Source organism: Stigmatopora nigra, chromosome 5, assembly GCF_051989575.1.
Source record: "Stigmatopora nigra isolate UIUO_SnigA chromosome 5, RoL_Snig_1.1, whole genome shotgun sequence".
NCBI lineage: Eukaryota > Metazoa > Chordata > Actinopteri > Syngnathiformes > Syngnathidae > Stigmatopora > Stigmatopora nigra.
The window spans coordinates 11,451,233-11,467,228 of record NC_135512.1 but is presented as its reverse complement, the minus strand read 5'-3'; the positions used below and the strand labels follow the sequence as shown (position 1 = coordinate 11,467,228).

The following is a 15,996-nucleotide window of genomic DNA, read 5'->3' as shown; positions in this document are numbered from 1 at the left end:
ATATATATATATATATATATATATATATATATATATATATATATATATATATATATATATATATATATATATATATATATATATATATACATATATATATATATATATATATATATATACATATATACATACACACCTTTTTTGTGTTATCAATTTATTTACTGTTGCCATAATTTCTCTGTTTACACGTTCTAAACTCCATTACCCACAATGCTTAGCGACCCAACTCCTTGTCATTTCCTACACGGAAGTTTAAAAAAAATAGGTTCGCGGTTCATGGACTCATCGGGTGACTTTCTATGAGTTTTAAGATATTTGCATCTGAGATCAATAAAAGCCAGTAATCAGGTAGGTCTCCGTACTAATTCTGTGTCTTGCAACCTCTCCACTTAACCGGGTACTCTTTAAAATTCCTATGAAAGCTTGCTCATGCTAACTGCTCGTCACTTTTGCTACTCCTCCATCAACAAACATTTCCCAACGCGTTCTTTGTTTGATTACTCATTTTTTTGCGATTTTTCTTTTATATGTCAAGATTTGTGGACTGTGCACAATATTATACAGTTGGGTAACATGAATAACTTGAACATCATACTCACAAAAGCCTTGATTGCGATGTATTTAATCTTTTCTGATAAAAATACAAACCCTTGTGAGGATCAGCGGTTCAGAAAATTAATGAAATAAAACTTTGATGACCGAATGTTGTAAAATTAGTGTTATACAGCCCCATCACTCAAATGCTCATATAAGGTATTGTTTGGTAAGACAGTACTTTTTTTTTGCAATTCTCTTCTGTTTCATTCAGTGCATACTATGAGCAATACTAAGCACATTTTAAACTGAGAATAATCTTAAAATGCCATTTGTATATATCTTAATTAGGTGTCATTAATATTTAGGAGGAAACCTACTAGAACCAGTAGTTCTGCCTCTTCAAAATGTGAATAAGGAAAATTGGAATGTATTTGTACTTTGATTGCCCGATAAATCTGAGGTGATGCGTTGTCATCTGCGACCTCAACAAAAGATGTGGGTGATTTTAATACCCCCCTTCATTAAACTAATTTTTTTAACAGAAGCCTGTGCATCCATGGAGACGCTGGATCCTGGCCCAGCAGACGGCGAGGAGCGCCTGGTGGAGCTGCGGCCGAGAACCCGCTCCAATCCCGAAGGCGCAGAAGACCGTCGAAGCAGCACGGGTAGCCTTGGAGGCGGAAGTAATCCCGGTTTGCCGCAACCGGCCGTGGGTAACCGTGTCGAAGGTGAGGGCGAAGCTTCCACCACTGAGAGCCCTCTGTCTTCCACAACCGCAACCATATCCGGAGCTGCGGCCCAGGCTGCCACCCCCATCACCCCAGCTACTGTCACTTCAAGTGTACAACTTGCTCTGGCTAATGCTTCCAAGGAGAGGCCTAAACCCACGCCAAAGCCATCTGCACTGACGGCACCTGTCCCTCCACCAGCAGAATACCAAGTTCGAGTTCCTCGTGTCAACTGTCCAGAAAAAGTGGTAGGCTCACATATATTAGTCTACAGAATTGCAGGAATATATTAAATATCAGCCACTTCCCAGCAGAATTGAGAGAAATAAATCAATAAATCCCTATATTTATGATTAGCACGATACTAATAATAATAATTAACGACAGAATTTCTTAAGGACTGACCGCTTAATTCAAGGGTGACCATTACATGGATCACGATCTACCGGTAAATTGCCAAGGAACTATTGGTAGATCGCAGGAGAATGACATTTTGACAGGCTTAGATAGGCTCGTATTGATTGATTGATTGTTTTGATAAGGGACAACACTTATTAATGAACATATTTATACTCATCTTAATGAGCATGTAGTATATGTAAATATGTAAGATTGTATCTGATGGCTTATTTCCATCTTTAGTCTGTTGTGTAGGTTGAAGATAGATGATGACACACACGTAACACAGTTTTAGAGAGCGTCGTGATGGCAATTTTGTTTGTCTAACTGCCAGGCTTTAAGATGATTCTGCAGCATGTTTTTTTGTCTTTAGTGTGGACATATAGGACGGCATCATCATATTTATTTTACAATGTTTTTAGTGGTTAAAAATATAGATATCAGAATTTGACCGGTATTGGCAAAACACATCTTGAAAAATATCAGATCAGAAGTCAAAAAGTCAGCCATGGGACATCCCTAAGACAGGTGTCCAATTTTTTTTATTAGTTTTTTTATTTGCATACGAATGAGGCCAAAACAAGCTTGAAGAAATCAGATTGTTCACACTGCATAAATGTATTCTCACTCATATTGTTTCTCAAACTGATTTAATCTTCACAGTATTAAAAGGATGTTTTGTTTCTCCTAATAGATCATCTGTTTGGACCTATCTGAAGAGATGTGTTTACCCAAGTTGGAGTCGTTCAATGGGTATGTCCCATTGTGTTTTAAATGTTCCTCATGCCAGGTAAAAATGTTGATCCACATGTATCTTTTCTCTTCAGTTCTAAGACAAACGCTCTGAACATTTCCCAGAAGATGATTGAGATGTTTGTAAGAACCAAACATAAGATAGACAAACGGCATGAGTTTGCACTGGTGGTGGTCAACGATGACGCTCTATGGGTGAGTAAAGGACACTTTTGGTTGACTAGTTATTTATTTTTCTTTTTATTGAAGTATGTAGTCAACCACCACTGCCAATACTGCATTTTAGAAGCCGGTGCGCCTTATACGATATGAAATACATTTTAAGATAGGTGATTTATTGAAGGTGTGCCTTACAGTGCGGAAAATATTGTAATAATGTCTGATGTCTTTCCAAGAAAAGCTATTAAAAAAGAAGTTTTCTGGTATGCACATGCACTGATTCTCAAAATGTTGCCTTTGTCTCAGCTTTCAGGCTTCACTTCAGACCCCAGAGAGCTCTGCAGCTGTCTGTATGACTTGGAAACCAACGTCTGTGAGACTTTCAGTATCCTTCCAAGCACTGTAGATTCATGTAAAATAAGACGATTGAAAAGTGAGTCATGAGAATGCCTTGGTGGGCTCATCGGCTTTGCTCTTTTTATTGGGTTTTTTTTTTTTTTGGTGAGGACTAAACTAAGCTAAAATTTCTATTTCCGTTTGGTCTTGACACATGGATTGAAACATCGCTCGCGTTCAATTCATTACCTATGGTACTAGCGCACAGAGTTGAACATCTCGCTCTCTTACATGAAATGGGAAAAGTTGTTATAATACCGTATTTATTCGAGTATATTGCGCACCCATAATTTCTGTCAAAAAATTGGTATGCATTTTTTTTCCACTTTCTCAGCTCACACCAACGATTATAAATCCTGAACACGTCGTAATGACAAAACATGGTATAACAAACTACAAGTATGAACACAATTTTCAAATGGAATTTACAATTTTTTCTTGAATTCTTTTTTTAACTGCGAGCACTGACCAATAGAACAAGCTCTCGTGCCACATCTGGCGAACAAAGACAGGTTGTACGTCTCCCATTATAACGGTTGCCGAGGGTTTTTTCACTGGTAGTCTTTCACTGGGATTCAGGTATAACACCCACCTAAACTTCAGATTTTTGGTGCGAAATTTTTCGGGCTTTTTGTTTAGACTTGTTTAGCCTTAACTCTTCTCCACAGACCTGGAAGATCTTCTCAGTGTCATGTAAGTACTCTTGGAGCGCAACCTCATTTTGTTTTTAGACATGTAAATGAGTTCTACTAAAGTTGGCACGTCTATTAAACAGAGGTCAGAAGATAGAGCTGCCGTCGATGGAGAACATCCAGACGATACCACCTCCGTACGTGGTGCGGACCGTACTAATTTACGGTCGCCATGCTGGACAGCTACAGCTCAACCCATCTGAGGCCGTTAGTGTGAGTAAGACCAATGCTTTCACTGTCTATCCCTGTGGCTGCTTTGCTTCACTCTTAGCATAAGGTGGCGCTAGCGTAGAGATCACAATTTGTGTACAAAAATGACGACTTCAGTAGCAAGCGTGCAAGTCTCCTGCCCAACTACTTTAGGGAGTATTTTTGATTCGTAATATAACTGAAAAAAGATTTTAGTCTCTTTTTATATAAGAGAGGAGTTCTGTAATATAGCAATGTAAACTTTTCTTATTGTTGGCTTTCAGAAAATGCTGCAGTCTCCCTATTTTTTCTTTGATGTTGTCTACCTCCACAATGGCACAGAAGATCATGGGGAAGAGACAAACTGGCGGGTAAGTGGAGACTCAAATGTCATCTCCCCCATCTAGAAATGGATTTGCCTGACTATGTGAATCGCTATTGGCATATAAAAATGGACAACAAATCAGACTTTTTTTCAGACTTTGCTTAGCCTGCGACATATTTAGTTATACATATCATTTTTGTTAATTTAGCTTTTTTTATTTTACTTTGACGGGTTTGCTAGACTGGCTAGTTCTGGTCTTTTCCAAGACTCCACACTGACTTTGATACCATGTCTTTAAATTTGACACTGTGACCGCCAGGCACACCCAAAAAATATCTAATTCGATTTTGCCATTAGAGTAAATGGCGAGTAGTTCAAGGTTTATCTAGTCTGCCTTTTGCTCAGTGTCCGATTTGCTCCAATTTCCATTTGTCACTGTTCCCAGGACAACTACGCCTCTTTCTGTAATCTTGATTCAAAGGATATGTGCTACCGCTTTGAAGTTTCCTTGAGTGGGCCCGCCATCGAGCTGCATAACTGCATGGCCAAACTTCTGGCTCACCCTCTCCAAAGGCCTTTCCAGAGTCATTTGTCATACAGCCTCTTGGAGGGAGAGGAGTCACAGGACATTGAGGCCTCTGTGTAAAAGGGGACATATTTTAACTTAAGGACTTACTGTGAGGAATAAATGCACACTGTAAATAAATAGACCAGCAACGGGACGGTAGTTTTCTGCACTTTTAGAGCCCCTAGGTTAGAACAAGTGGATGTACAGTGCCTTGCGAAAGTATTTTGCCCCCTTGAAAAGTACTAGGGGGCCAAATACTTTTGCTAGGCACTGCATATTTAAAAAAAAAAAGTACTATAAATAAATTAGTGCTGACTTCCCGTGATGCCAATGTGTGACATGTACAGGAAAGTTGATCTGAAATGTAATGTATAGTTCAAAATTCAAGTTATCAGTCATGTATAATAGAAACATTAAGGATGTTAAGAACAAATGACAAAAAAATAAATAAAATGGGCGACAGGAGTTTTCAAATAATGAAGGGTTTCTGTAAAATGTCCACTTGTTTGACACACATTTTTCATGTAGTTTTAGTTGCAGGTTTGCTGCGATATATTCTAGTTAAATTAAGGGAATGATTTTTGTCATTTGCCCAATTGTGTGTCTGTGGAAGACAAACACACACTTGCCGCTTTAAGTGCATCCAAGATCCAGTTCTTAAATAGTAGCAATATGAATTGGATAATTCCATTCAAAAACAAGATTTCCACACTGATTGGATTAAAAAAAAATGATTTGGTATGTTCTTGTATTATGAAATGTACCCCTTAATCCATGACTTTTAAATACGAGAACCAGAATGAGCACATATAGTGAATCCCCTTGCAACATAGTTATGTAGTTTTATGTAGCAAAAAAAAAATCATCTGCACAGATGTAATAAGATAAATGACACTTGTTTTTCATGAAGTTTATTTTTTCTTGTTCTTCACATAGCTGTCAGGAGATGGTAGCCTTTCTCCTGGAAATGATGTTCGAAATGGATGACTAATGCAAGGAAGCTTGCCCTTCATTATGGATTTTCATTTCTAATAGCAGTGGTTAGTGCTACATCTAAATCAAGCTCACCTTAAATAACTATTCTATGGTTATAAAACCTTTACTGCAGCTACAGATGCGACAAAAAAAAACATCAATGAGTGGTTACTAGGGCTCAAATCCAGGTCAGTCCACCATTGTGGAGTTTGCATGTTCTCTCGTGGTCTGCGTGGTTTTTTTCTGGGTGCTTCAGTTTCCTCCCATATTCCAAAGACATGCATGATACGCCGATTGGACATTCTGGAATGAAGGTGAGTTGATGTAAGATACTAAGTAAAAATGATTCTCAATATTTGGTCAAATTAGTATACTGACACATACTGTTTCACAGCATCAAGACCACAAAAATCAGGACTATTCTACGTCATCTTCAAAACATAGACATTGAGTTGGGAGGATAAACCACCTTGTGGAGCGGGGTAAGCAACACCATCTTTTCAATGTTCAATGACGTGGCTGCCTTAAATTAAGCACATGTGCAGTGCCTTGTCTTCTCCAACAGCCATTTATTTATATGCTGACCAGTGGCGGTCCATGCATTTTCTCATAGCGCCTTCAACGAATCCTAACCCAACCCTCCAAAACTATTTTATGGCTATAAAATCACTGCAGCTAAAGATGCGACACAAAAAAATCAATAAATGAATGCACAAAACTGGGTAAAATCCATTTCTTAGCAGCATTTAATTATTAAATACAAATATTGGAGCTTTTAAGACATTACAACCAGGCCAGGGTGTGATTTTCCCCGGAAAACGGCGATTGACGTCAATGGCAAAATGGCAAAAATTGCACTAAAATGGGGCAAAATCCACATCCTAGCAGCATTTAGTAATTAAATACAAACACTGGAGCTTACGTACAAACACTAGCTTTTCAGATATCAGAACCAGGCCCACAATTGAAATATTATTTAGGAATATAGCCATATTTTACAGCAGTGGGTCCTTAGCTGGTAACCGGTCAAAGAGTCTATATGGCCCCATATGGCTATTTAGCCGGTAAGGATTCTGTGTGGGGTAAATGGTAAGAAACTACGGCTACGGAGCCACTGCCTAAATAATAGTTATTAACACCTTCATGTGTGTAGAAGCAATTAGTCTACATGAAAGTAACACCTATAGGTGTTAGTACAGTGTGAGTAGAAACAGCTATAGGCAAAGTCAACCCATTTTGGGAATTGAAATTTTGGGAAGATGGCTAATACACTTAATCAAAGTCAAGCACCTTCTTACCAAAAATACTTAGCCAGTCCAAGTTTAGTGGGATGATGGGAGCTCCTGCTTTCACGCTCTTTCCCTGTCAATGGACCGATTGATGAATTTGTAAACGGAATAAGGCTATCTCCAATATGGTGCTTAAGACATCATGTGTCTCCTGTTACTTATCTAAAGTAGACATTCTTCCTACATAAGCTTTCCTGTTTTGAATTGATCATCTGTGTTTTCTGAATAATTCTTCACTTTCTGTCAAACACATTCATAAATGAGGTTTTCCCCAGTTACGGAATGTTGTTGGTGAGACAATGGGGAGCAGGAAAGCTTGGGGCTAAGAAGACCTTTCCCCTTTTCCACCCTGCTCTGGACTGCTGGCTGGTCTTCACGTCATCGCTGAAGATAACAGCGAGCGGGAGGGCCCAGTGACTCTTGACTGTGAGCAGAGTTTGTTGTGTATCCCCGGAGAATGACAGCTCCCCATTGTTTTCATTCTTTCACTCCTCCACTGCCATGACTCCTTTCCGTGCTCGCTTGGGACAGGATATGCTGTTTTCTTAGTTTGTTCATTCTTCAGTCTGGGGAATGTGGGGAGGAATCCTCTTTAAAAGCAGTGAAGCACAAGAAATTCAATTATAGCACTCAGGAATATGAATTTCAACTGCTCATAAAAAATATTGCTATGGAAAAAATATATGACATAGAAAAGTTTAGTATTTTCCGGACTATAAGTCGTACTTTTTTTGCATGGTTTGGCTTGGCGTGCGACTAATGTACTATTGTGTGTACCGATGCAGTATTTTGGTGGGAATCATATGAAAATCAATAAGAGTAGATGGAGGTTTTTGACGTGTAGGTGTTGGGAATGTTAGTGCGGTCAATGGAAATGAATGGCAAGTGTTTGTCAAACTGCTTTTGTCAAAATGACTTGATTTTGTGCGTTTTAAGGATGTCTGAATTCAGTGGATTGGATAACAATTGTGTTACCTGTGGTGTTTTGAAATATTTGTTTGTTTTCCCATTGGAAACAAAAAATGGCACTTTTTGATGTGGTCACAACACAAGGAGTGGTCTAATGATTCTATTATACGGCAAGAACAATGTAGTGCGTGGCTGAAAAAACAAATTAAGCAAAATTTCACAGGAAATGTCATTGTGTAGAACCTACCAGATAGCAACAGTAGATCAGCAGCAACTCGTCCTGAAAATTTTACATGCACAACAATCTATTTTGGGCAAAATGTCATCATGTTGAGATCACGTTGGTGAGGTGGCCATAAGCCACGGTAGTGGCAGGGGTCGAGCTGGTGGGTGGGCTATGAGGACAGGGGAGGTATGTGATGTGAGGGTTGGGCCAGGATGGACTGCAAGTGTGGCCCCAGCAGCATTTATAAACACGGCCCCACGACCCTCCTCCTTCACGTACGTCCGTTACCGCGTGTTGTGCTTTGACAACCTCAGAAGACTTCATCCCCAACGCTTGAATTTGGAGAACTTCACTTAAAGGGGGGGATTTTGTGAGGTGTCCACCCTTTTGCTGGTTAAATCTCCCAAACCACCTGCCACCATTTCACCTCCAAACATGTACAGCTCCAGCTATTCCCAAGCCAAGTTTGGCCTGGAGTCTAGGGAGCCTTTGCACAAGCCTAAAGGCAAGAGCTGTGGATACTACATGAGGATTGTCTTCTTCTTCTCCTCACTTATCCAATCCCTCATCATCGTCAGCCTGGTGCTCTTCCTCATCTACGGGCAGCCCGAGAAGTCAGCCGAGGAGATGAGAGTAAAGGTGAGGAATTTTCTCCCTACATTTAGTCTTTAACATTCCATTTCAGAGGAAACGGAAGTTATGAATGTAGTTATGAAATGTATTTTACAAGGTATCTTCTACTTAATGATCCCAAAATGCCCCACTCTTGTCCAGGATCTGGAGATTGGCTTTAACCGACTAAGTGATAACAACATTCAGTTGAGGAAGGAAAAAGGCGATCTGGGAGCTCAACTGGGGGCTCGCACAGCTGAAAAAGGCGATCTGGAGAAACAGCTGGAGCAGCTGACGGCTGGCGCCGATGCCGCAAAGCTTGAACTGATGACAAAATTAGTAAGTGTACATATTTAAAATCTGTCTTTATGGTTCCCAATAGAGGACGACACATGATTTTTCTTTGTTATTTTCTCAAAAACTTAATATAGTCCACCTGCGAAAGGCAAATTGCCACAACTCGAAGCGCGGGGATGCGCTGTCCCACTCCACCCATACAGCAACCCATGGTGACCACCACAAGCCGTATGTATCTCTCGTTTTCCTTTAACATAATTTAAAAAAATGAGTGCAACAATAATTTTTTCATCAAATATTTTATTATGTAACAATATCTACTACTTCTTTACACTAAAATTGGCCTTTTTAATTCTCTTATGGCAGTTTTGGCTTGGTAAATGTGTTTACATGATCTAGAAATAATAAAGAAACAATAGCACCTTACTCAACTATATAAAGTTTACTTAAGTATACAGCAAATCATTTTCCAATCTCCAGAGATATCACTTCTTAAAGATTTTCCAAAATCAGATTGGCTCATATGTTTTTATTTAGCTTGAAAAGACAAAAAAAATGGTAAAAAAATACTTTGCTAAAAGCAGAACAACCTTAACCTATACTTTCTGTATAAAGGGTTAAGGGGCTTAAGTACTTGCCATTGAATTGCTGTCCACTTTAATGACTTTGCTAGGCAACCAACAACAACCTGTAATAAATTAATAAGCAGCTGTCATAAGCTAAAATTGTAAAAAATGATTGTGCAACCCTTGCAGATCAACTGAAAACCTTGCAAAGTCTCAACGAACAGCAGAAGGCCATGATCGAGCTCATCGAGGCGAACTTCAGCCAGACGGTCCGCTACCTCAGTCACGAAAGGGACGACGCCCTCAAGGACAGAGACGTCCACCACCAGGATGTCATCACCCTACGACGAGAAAACACCATACTGAAGGAGGAGCACACCACTTACACCAGGTGTGTCCGTGAACATCAAACTAAACTAAGCGCGGAAACGTGACAAGATCAACATTGTCTTTCCACAGAAAGTGTAAAGAAGACTTTGCTCATTCTCTGGACGGAATCCAAATAGTGACCAAGGATTTTCTCAACAAAATCAACAACTTGTTCCCCCATCAGATGACTTTTCACCTCACCTGTGAGAGCCAACAGGAACAAATGGAGAGGATAAGAAACAGCTGTAGCAACCTGTCCAGAGACGTGGAGAATAAGTTTCAGCTTTATTTGGACAATGTGGGCAACAAGGTACGTGCATGGAATGGATTTGGGTTAGAGTTAGGTAAACGATTGTACAAACAGCTGCATTGGGGTTAGAATCCTAGAGCCCCGGGATCAGGCATAAAAAAAGAGGGTTTAAAATATATTCTCATCTATTTTTCGGAACCGCTTTAGCCTCACTAGGGTCGTGGGGCTGCTGGAGACTGACTTTGGGCCAAAGGCCTTAATTGGTGGCCAGCCAATCGCAGGGCACAAAGAGACAAACAACCATTCATACCTAGGGACAATTTAGACTCTAAATTGCGTGGGTTTTCTCCGGGTACTCCGGTTTTCTCCCACATTCCAAAGACATGCATGCTCGGCTGACTGGACACTCTAAATTTTAGAGTGTCCAGTCAGCCGAGCATGCATGTCTTTGGAATGTGGGAGAAAACCGGAGTACCCGGAGAAAACCCACGCAAAACTGGGGAGAACATGCAAACTCCATACAGATGGACTAACCTGGATTTGAACCTAGGACTCCCACTGTGAGGCCGGCGCGTTAACCACTCATCCGCCAAGCCGCCCCTACTTATGTATCTGAATAATATATACAATTTAGTCTCCTGACAAAAAAAATACTTGTTACAAACTGTTTATTTAAACAATTAAGTTTTTTATTGTTACTTTACAAGGCAAATATTTTTTAACCCATTTTAGGGAGCACTCATAGAAATATAATATAGCTAAATGCACCATCTTTGGTAACTACAAACTTACCTCAAAATGAGTCAACATGTGCATTGTTACAAAAACAATTAAACAAATCTGACCATTTTTAAATTGAAATTGAACATTCATACAAAAGAGACACTCCATTCATTATCTATGACATATTGTGTTAAAATAGTAGTAATATTATCAAGATGACTCAATTGTGTCCTTTAGTTGAATTGCTTCAGACAGAGAACAATCGACATCCTCTTGAGAGGATGTCTGTCCAATGGAAAAATACTAATAGAGCGACTTAAGGCCACAACTGCCCTCTGAGGTAAACTTGAGGTCATTGTAGATAGAAATTTATGGCTCTACTGATACAGCAAAAAGTTTTGGAGAACAAAGACACATATCCTTGCCAAATAACAACCTAAAAGTAATGGGGATGCACTGCTAAATAAGGAAAGGCAAAAGTTGGTATTTTGGTGCAATGCATCATCACTTTCTGAAAGCATTTGGTTAGAGTCAAAAGGTCACCTATACGTAGGTTTTTGTCCAGTACTATGTTTGTCTGGTAACAAAATGGAGACAACGCCATACATCTGATTTGAATGTTTATTTTTTAACAAAAACTTAACAAAATCTTACCACATACGTTTTTTAAATCACATTTTTAGAGCATTTTCTTACTGCTGCCCTTGAAAACCAATTGGTCAAATGTGTGCTCGGGTGAGGCGTACACTTGCGTCCTTATATTTCGTTTTGTGGGGGCTCAGAGTTAGAAATTATGCGAGTCAACCACTTTGTCATTATTGATCCACTTGGGAAACATTTTGGCATTTTTCTGAGCACTTCTAATAAGGAATTTTGGACCGGAGCGATTGTCCAAACATTTTATTTAAGTTATTTAATCTAATCTAACATCTCATTCACCACGGCTTTTCACAGGTAGCTCAGATTCAAGCCTTGTCAAGCCGACTGGAAGTACAAAACTCGCACTTGAGCGCTGACGTGCAACGCTGCGAACACAACCGGAGTGAGACAATCGCGGAAGTTGGCCGACAACTACTTTTCAAGCAAAAGGCTCATGATGAAAAGGTCCTTTTTAGCACCCCCTGATCAGCATACCTACTCAGCCTTTTCAACTAACACCTACTCTATTCAGATGGAGAAAGTACTGATTGAGAAGGAGCGACTCAGGGAGCAGAAACAATTGCAAGCGGACACTTTGGCCCTGAAAGAAAACGAGCTGCAGACCCTCAGGGCATTGCCTAATTGCAAGGTACATGCTCTCATGGTACGCACATACGGAGGCAGTTCGTATCCACGGATGGTCTGGCATTAAATGTTGGTTAGTGCAGAGGTGAGATGGATGTATGCGGACTCAGCTTTGGAGAGGAATCCCCGTCCAGCCGAAACAGGAAGGATGGGCGTCCCAGATAACAACTCTTGAATTCTGTCACGTTCTTAGCTCTCTAGTTGAACTTCTCACTGTGTGGGTGTCATCATGTTGGACTGCAACTGTGCAGAAATGAAGATCTATGACATGTTTTGCAGGTGGGTCAACCAAAACCGGCTGGTGTGCAGACATTCCCGCAGCAGAACAGGCAAAGCGCAGCCAACTGGTCTGGTTTTGGAGCACCAACTCTAAGCAAAACGCCAACGGTAACTCATGACATGCCCCGAACTGGTAGCCTGCCAAATGCGGTTAACTCATTATAAACTTGAAAAAACAAGCTTAAAGATATATGCCCTTACTTCAAATGTACTCACATTGACTCGGCCGTTTGGTATGGTTGATCTTTAAGAATAGTTTTGTTTCTTCTCTTCCAGGGGAGATGAAAAGTTTGGATGCCTAACAAATACACAACAAACAAGATGAAGAGAAACCTGTAAATATTATGATGTCACATGTGCTTGTACTGATTCTCAATTAGAAAAACTGATCTGCATCTCAGCAGTATTCTGCATGTAAAAGCATGATAAAGATGTAAATATTGCTTGTGGGCGCAACTCACATTGTTTATAAACTAATCTTCTCTTTTTTACAGTTTAATAAATTAAACAATCATCAAAATGTTGTCATTATCTATTGTATTTTATAGTCATAAGATACCAAAATCCATATTGTTTCCAATTACTTTTACCAAACGTCCTGCATGAACCTTTTGTTTAAAATAAGACTGAGTAAAAAAAAAAACAATAAGATGACTAACAGATGATTTTAGTTATTATTGAGAGTCATAATTAAGATTTATGCATTTTCCTATGATGTGTTTTATACACCTACTATTTAGGTCAAGTTTTATTGCTTCCTTTTCCTTTTCTAAACACAGCATGTTTAGAACATAGAGCTGAAGAACTGCAAACAAAGCGCCAGACTCAAATGGAGAAATAATAACCTTTATCCTGTTAATGTTAACAGCACGTTCAATGTGACACTGGGAAACTTAAGACAACACTACACACACTTACATTTACATACCTGTCAACCTCTGCCGTTAACTGCCCTTATAAATGATTATGATTCCCTGTACAAACCCCCCAAAGAACGCTGTTTTATAGCATCAAAATCACACAACTCACGACTATTCTTTGTCATCTTGTAAACATAGACAGGTTGGGAGGACAAAGCACCTCTTAGGGGCGCGGTAAGCAACTCACCATCTTTTCCACTTACAATGTGACGGGACAATATGGGCGTGGTTACGCCTCAATATGACGGAACAATATGGGCGTGGTTACGCCTCAATATGACGGAACAATATGGGCGTGGTTACGCCTATTGTCGACAGCGCGGAGTTAATTAAGTGCATGCGCAGTAACTCACTTTTCCCACGCTAATGGACACACGCCGACGAGGTAAGGAGATTCGAGCAATTCACTGGCCTAAATGCGTTTTTTATCACGCGATCGGGAGATTTTTCAGCAATTAATTGAGCCCAAAACGCCAACAAATCTCTTAGTTCAATGCCAGGTTTAACACACCGTCGGCAATTTAAGTATGGGCTCCTTTTCTCGACCGGCTTTGTGCCACATCATGTTACTAGTCAGCATTAGTGTTGGCGTCACGATTTGACTTAAAAAGCATGTTCTCCGTTTTCTCTCTATTATTGAGTCGTGTAGCAAGACTTTAAATGTAATCAAACAACGCAAGACATCAACCGACAGTTTCCTGGGTAAGTATTCACTCTAGATCTGACATCCAGAGGCACGACTTAGTTCCTGTTTTGTATGTAATCGTTTTCATTCTGAGTGCTAATTGTCCGTTCCCGATTTGTAATTGTTCCGTTTTTACCAAAAAATATCACGTATTCAAAATTTAAGCCAACTTTCTCCTCGCTCACGGGTGTCAAAGTAGCGGCCCGGGGGCCAAATCTGGGCCACCGTGTCATTTTGTGCGGCCTGAGAAACTAAATCCATTGCTGCCTTTTTGTTAGGATCAAATTTAAATGAAGATTATACATGTATATTATATTACCTCATCTTCCCTTTTTTTTAAAATGAATTGTATTTTTAATCCATTTTTTTACTTTTTGTGTTTTTAAGTTAAAAAAAGCATATTGTAAAATCTAAAAATAAATTTATTTTAGAAAAAAAATTTCCACGCTAATATTCCATATTTTCCCCAAATATATTTTGTTTCCTTTTGAAATGAAAAACAAATTATTACAAGATATTTTCCCTCGGGAAGAAAAAAAGCTCAAACATTTGTTTTTAAATCTATTAAAAAACTGTATTTAGGGCTTTGGATGCAGTTTTTTTAATCCAATTTAAATAGAAAAAATATCTAAAAATAGTACAGCTCAGGTGAAATCAAGTTGACCTTATTGCGGCCCGTGAACCAACCCGAGTTTGACACCCTTTTCCTACCTAGCTTTTAACCTCAGTCTGTATGTTTAATCGCATTTTTCTGCAAAAGGGGAAATAGAACTTGCTAACTTTTTTTCATTCATTATCTTGATCTTTTATTAAATTTACGGTAAGATTTCTCTATGCTGTAATTGGTTGGCAACCCCCAAATGCCTTGGTTAAATAAGTTTTCACCGTTTAGCATCAAGATAAAACTACTTTCCATTAAAAAAAAAACTAAGCCTACCTGTTGAATCTCCAGGCTGTATATTTGCTAACTTGTGCTTTTTTTGTGTGCAATTTTTCTCTGTTTAGCACCAAGATGCAACTTTTGTGTGCCTAGATCACTCTTGAGGTTACAGAAGGGGAGACTGGGACTGATCAAGGTAAAACTTACCCTCACAAAAAAAGTTGATTCTCCAGTCTCTATATATTCTAACTTTTGCTATTTTTCTTGCACGCAACAGGCCTGAGGTATCTTGGTTGCCCACTTGAAGATGTCTCTCTTGCATCATATGATGTCTCTGTATTTCTGAAAATTCAATAAAAGCCTAAATCCTGATGAAATTTCACTGCCCATTCATTTCCACAGCTTTTTGACTAGTTCTTTAAGGTAAGAAGGTTGTCATTCAATGTAGGAGCAAGAATGTGTTTTTTCTTCTAATTTTCCAAGTGTTAATCCCCCCGTTTTTTCTAAATTTTATTTTCCAAGTGTTTATCCTGCCCAATTGTTTCATAAATGTTTATCCCCATTTATATTAAATTTAATTTTCTAATTATATATCCCCCCCTGCATTTTTCAAATGTTTATCCCCTGTCAATTTTTTTTCCAAATGTTTATCCCCCTGCTTTTTTCCTGGTTAATTTTCTAAGTTTATCCTCCCTGCTTTTTTCCTGATTAATTTTCTAAGTGTTTATCCCCCCTGCTTTGTGTCATTTTTTTTCTAAGTGTTTATCCCCCCTGCTTTGTGTCATTTTTTTTCTAAGTGTTTATCCCCCCTGCTTTTTGTCATTTTTTTTCTAAGTGTTTATCCCCCCTGCTTTTTGTCAATTTTTTTTTCTAAGTGTTTATCCCCCCTGCTTTTTGTCAATTTTTTTTTCTAAGTGTTTATCCCCCCTGCTTTTTGTCAATTTTTTTTTCTAAGTGTTTATCCCCCCTGCTTTTTGTCAATTTTT

At 39.1% G+C, this 15,996-nt stretch overlaps 2 protein-coding genes and 2 long non-coding RNA genes across 8 annotated transcripts in view; 3 read left to right on the top strand and 1 right to left on the bottom strand.

Annotated features, from left to right (window-relative positions):
- The window catches only part of babam1 (BRISC and BRCA1 A complex member 1), a 29,214-nt gene extending 23,987 nt beyond the window's left edge, over positions 1-5,227 (top strand). For 3 of the 5 annotated variants that reach the window (XM_077716249.1, XM_077716247.1, XM_077716246.1), the window contains 8 exons: positions 1,080-1,513; positions 2,359-2,417; positions 2,492-2,612; positions 2,883-2,961; positions 3,641-3,665; positions 3,748-3,877; positions 4,138-4,224; positions 4,624-5,227. In XM_077716249.1, the coding sequence (XP_077572375.1) occupies positions 1,094-1,513; positions 2,359-2,417; positions 2,492-2,612; positions 2,883-2,961; positions 3,641-3,665; positions 3,748-3,877; positions 4,138-4,224; positions 4,624-4,824 (1,122 nt within the window). In that variant the 5' untranslated portion in view covers positions 1,080-1,093 and the 3' untranslated portion in view covers positions 4,825-5,227. Of the gene's footprint in view, positions 1-203; positions 349-1,079; positions 1,514-2,358; positions 2,418-2,491; positions 2,613-2,882; positions 2,962-3,640; positions 3,666-3,747; positions 3,878-4,137; positions 4,225-4,623 lie in introns of those variants that run through there. The other 2 variants (XM_077716245.1, XM_077716248.1) reach the window with 2 other exon arrangements.
- Positions 5,228-8,307: 3,080 nt separating this feature from the next.
- Positions 8,308-13,045, top strand: plvapb (plasmalemma vesicle associated protein b). Its single transcript, XM_077716243.1, has 9 exons — positions 8,308-8,784; positions 8,920-9,096; positions 9,189-9,282; positions 9,810-10,011; positions 10,080-10,299; positions 11,917-12,066; positions 12,134-12,250; positions 12,526-12,633; positions 12,802-13,045. The coding sequence occupies exons 1-9, from the start codon at positions 8,581-8,583 to the stop codon at positions 12,808-12,810; spliced, it is 1,281 nt and encodes a 426-aa protein (XP_077572369.1). The 5' UTR covers positions 8,308-8,580; the 3' UTR covers positions 12,811-13,045.
- On the bottom strand, positions 11,741-13,630 carry LOC144196270 (uncharacterized). The gene is made up of 3 exons (XR_013326222.1): positions 13,454-13,630; positions 12,742-12,823; positions 11,741-12,663 (listed from the first exon to the last, which is right to left on the bottom strand). It is a non-coding gene; the product is annotated as an uncharacterized LOC144196270 (long non-coding RNA).
- A 93-nt stretch (positions 13,631-13,723) lies between these two features.
- LOC144196984 (uncharacterized) lies at positions 13,724-15,387 on the top strand. Its single transcript, XR_013326446.1, has 3 exons — positions 13,724-13,830; positions 15,136-15,206; positions 15,288-15,387. It is a non-coding gene; the product is annotated as an uncharacterized LOC144196984 (long non-coding RNA).
- The last annotated feature ends 609 nt before the right edge of the window (positions 15,388-15,996 follow it).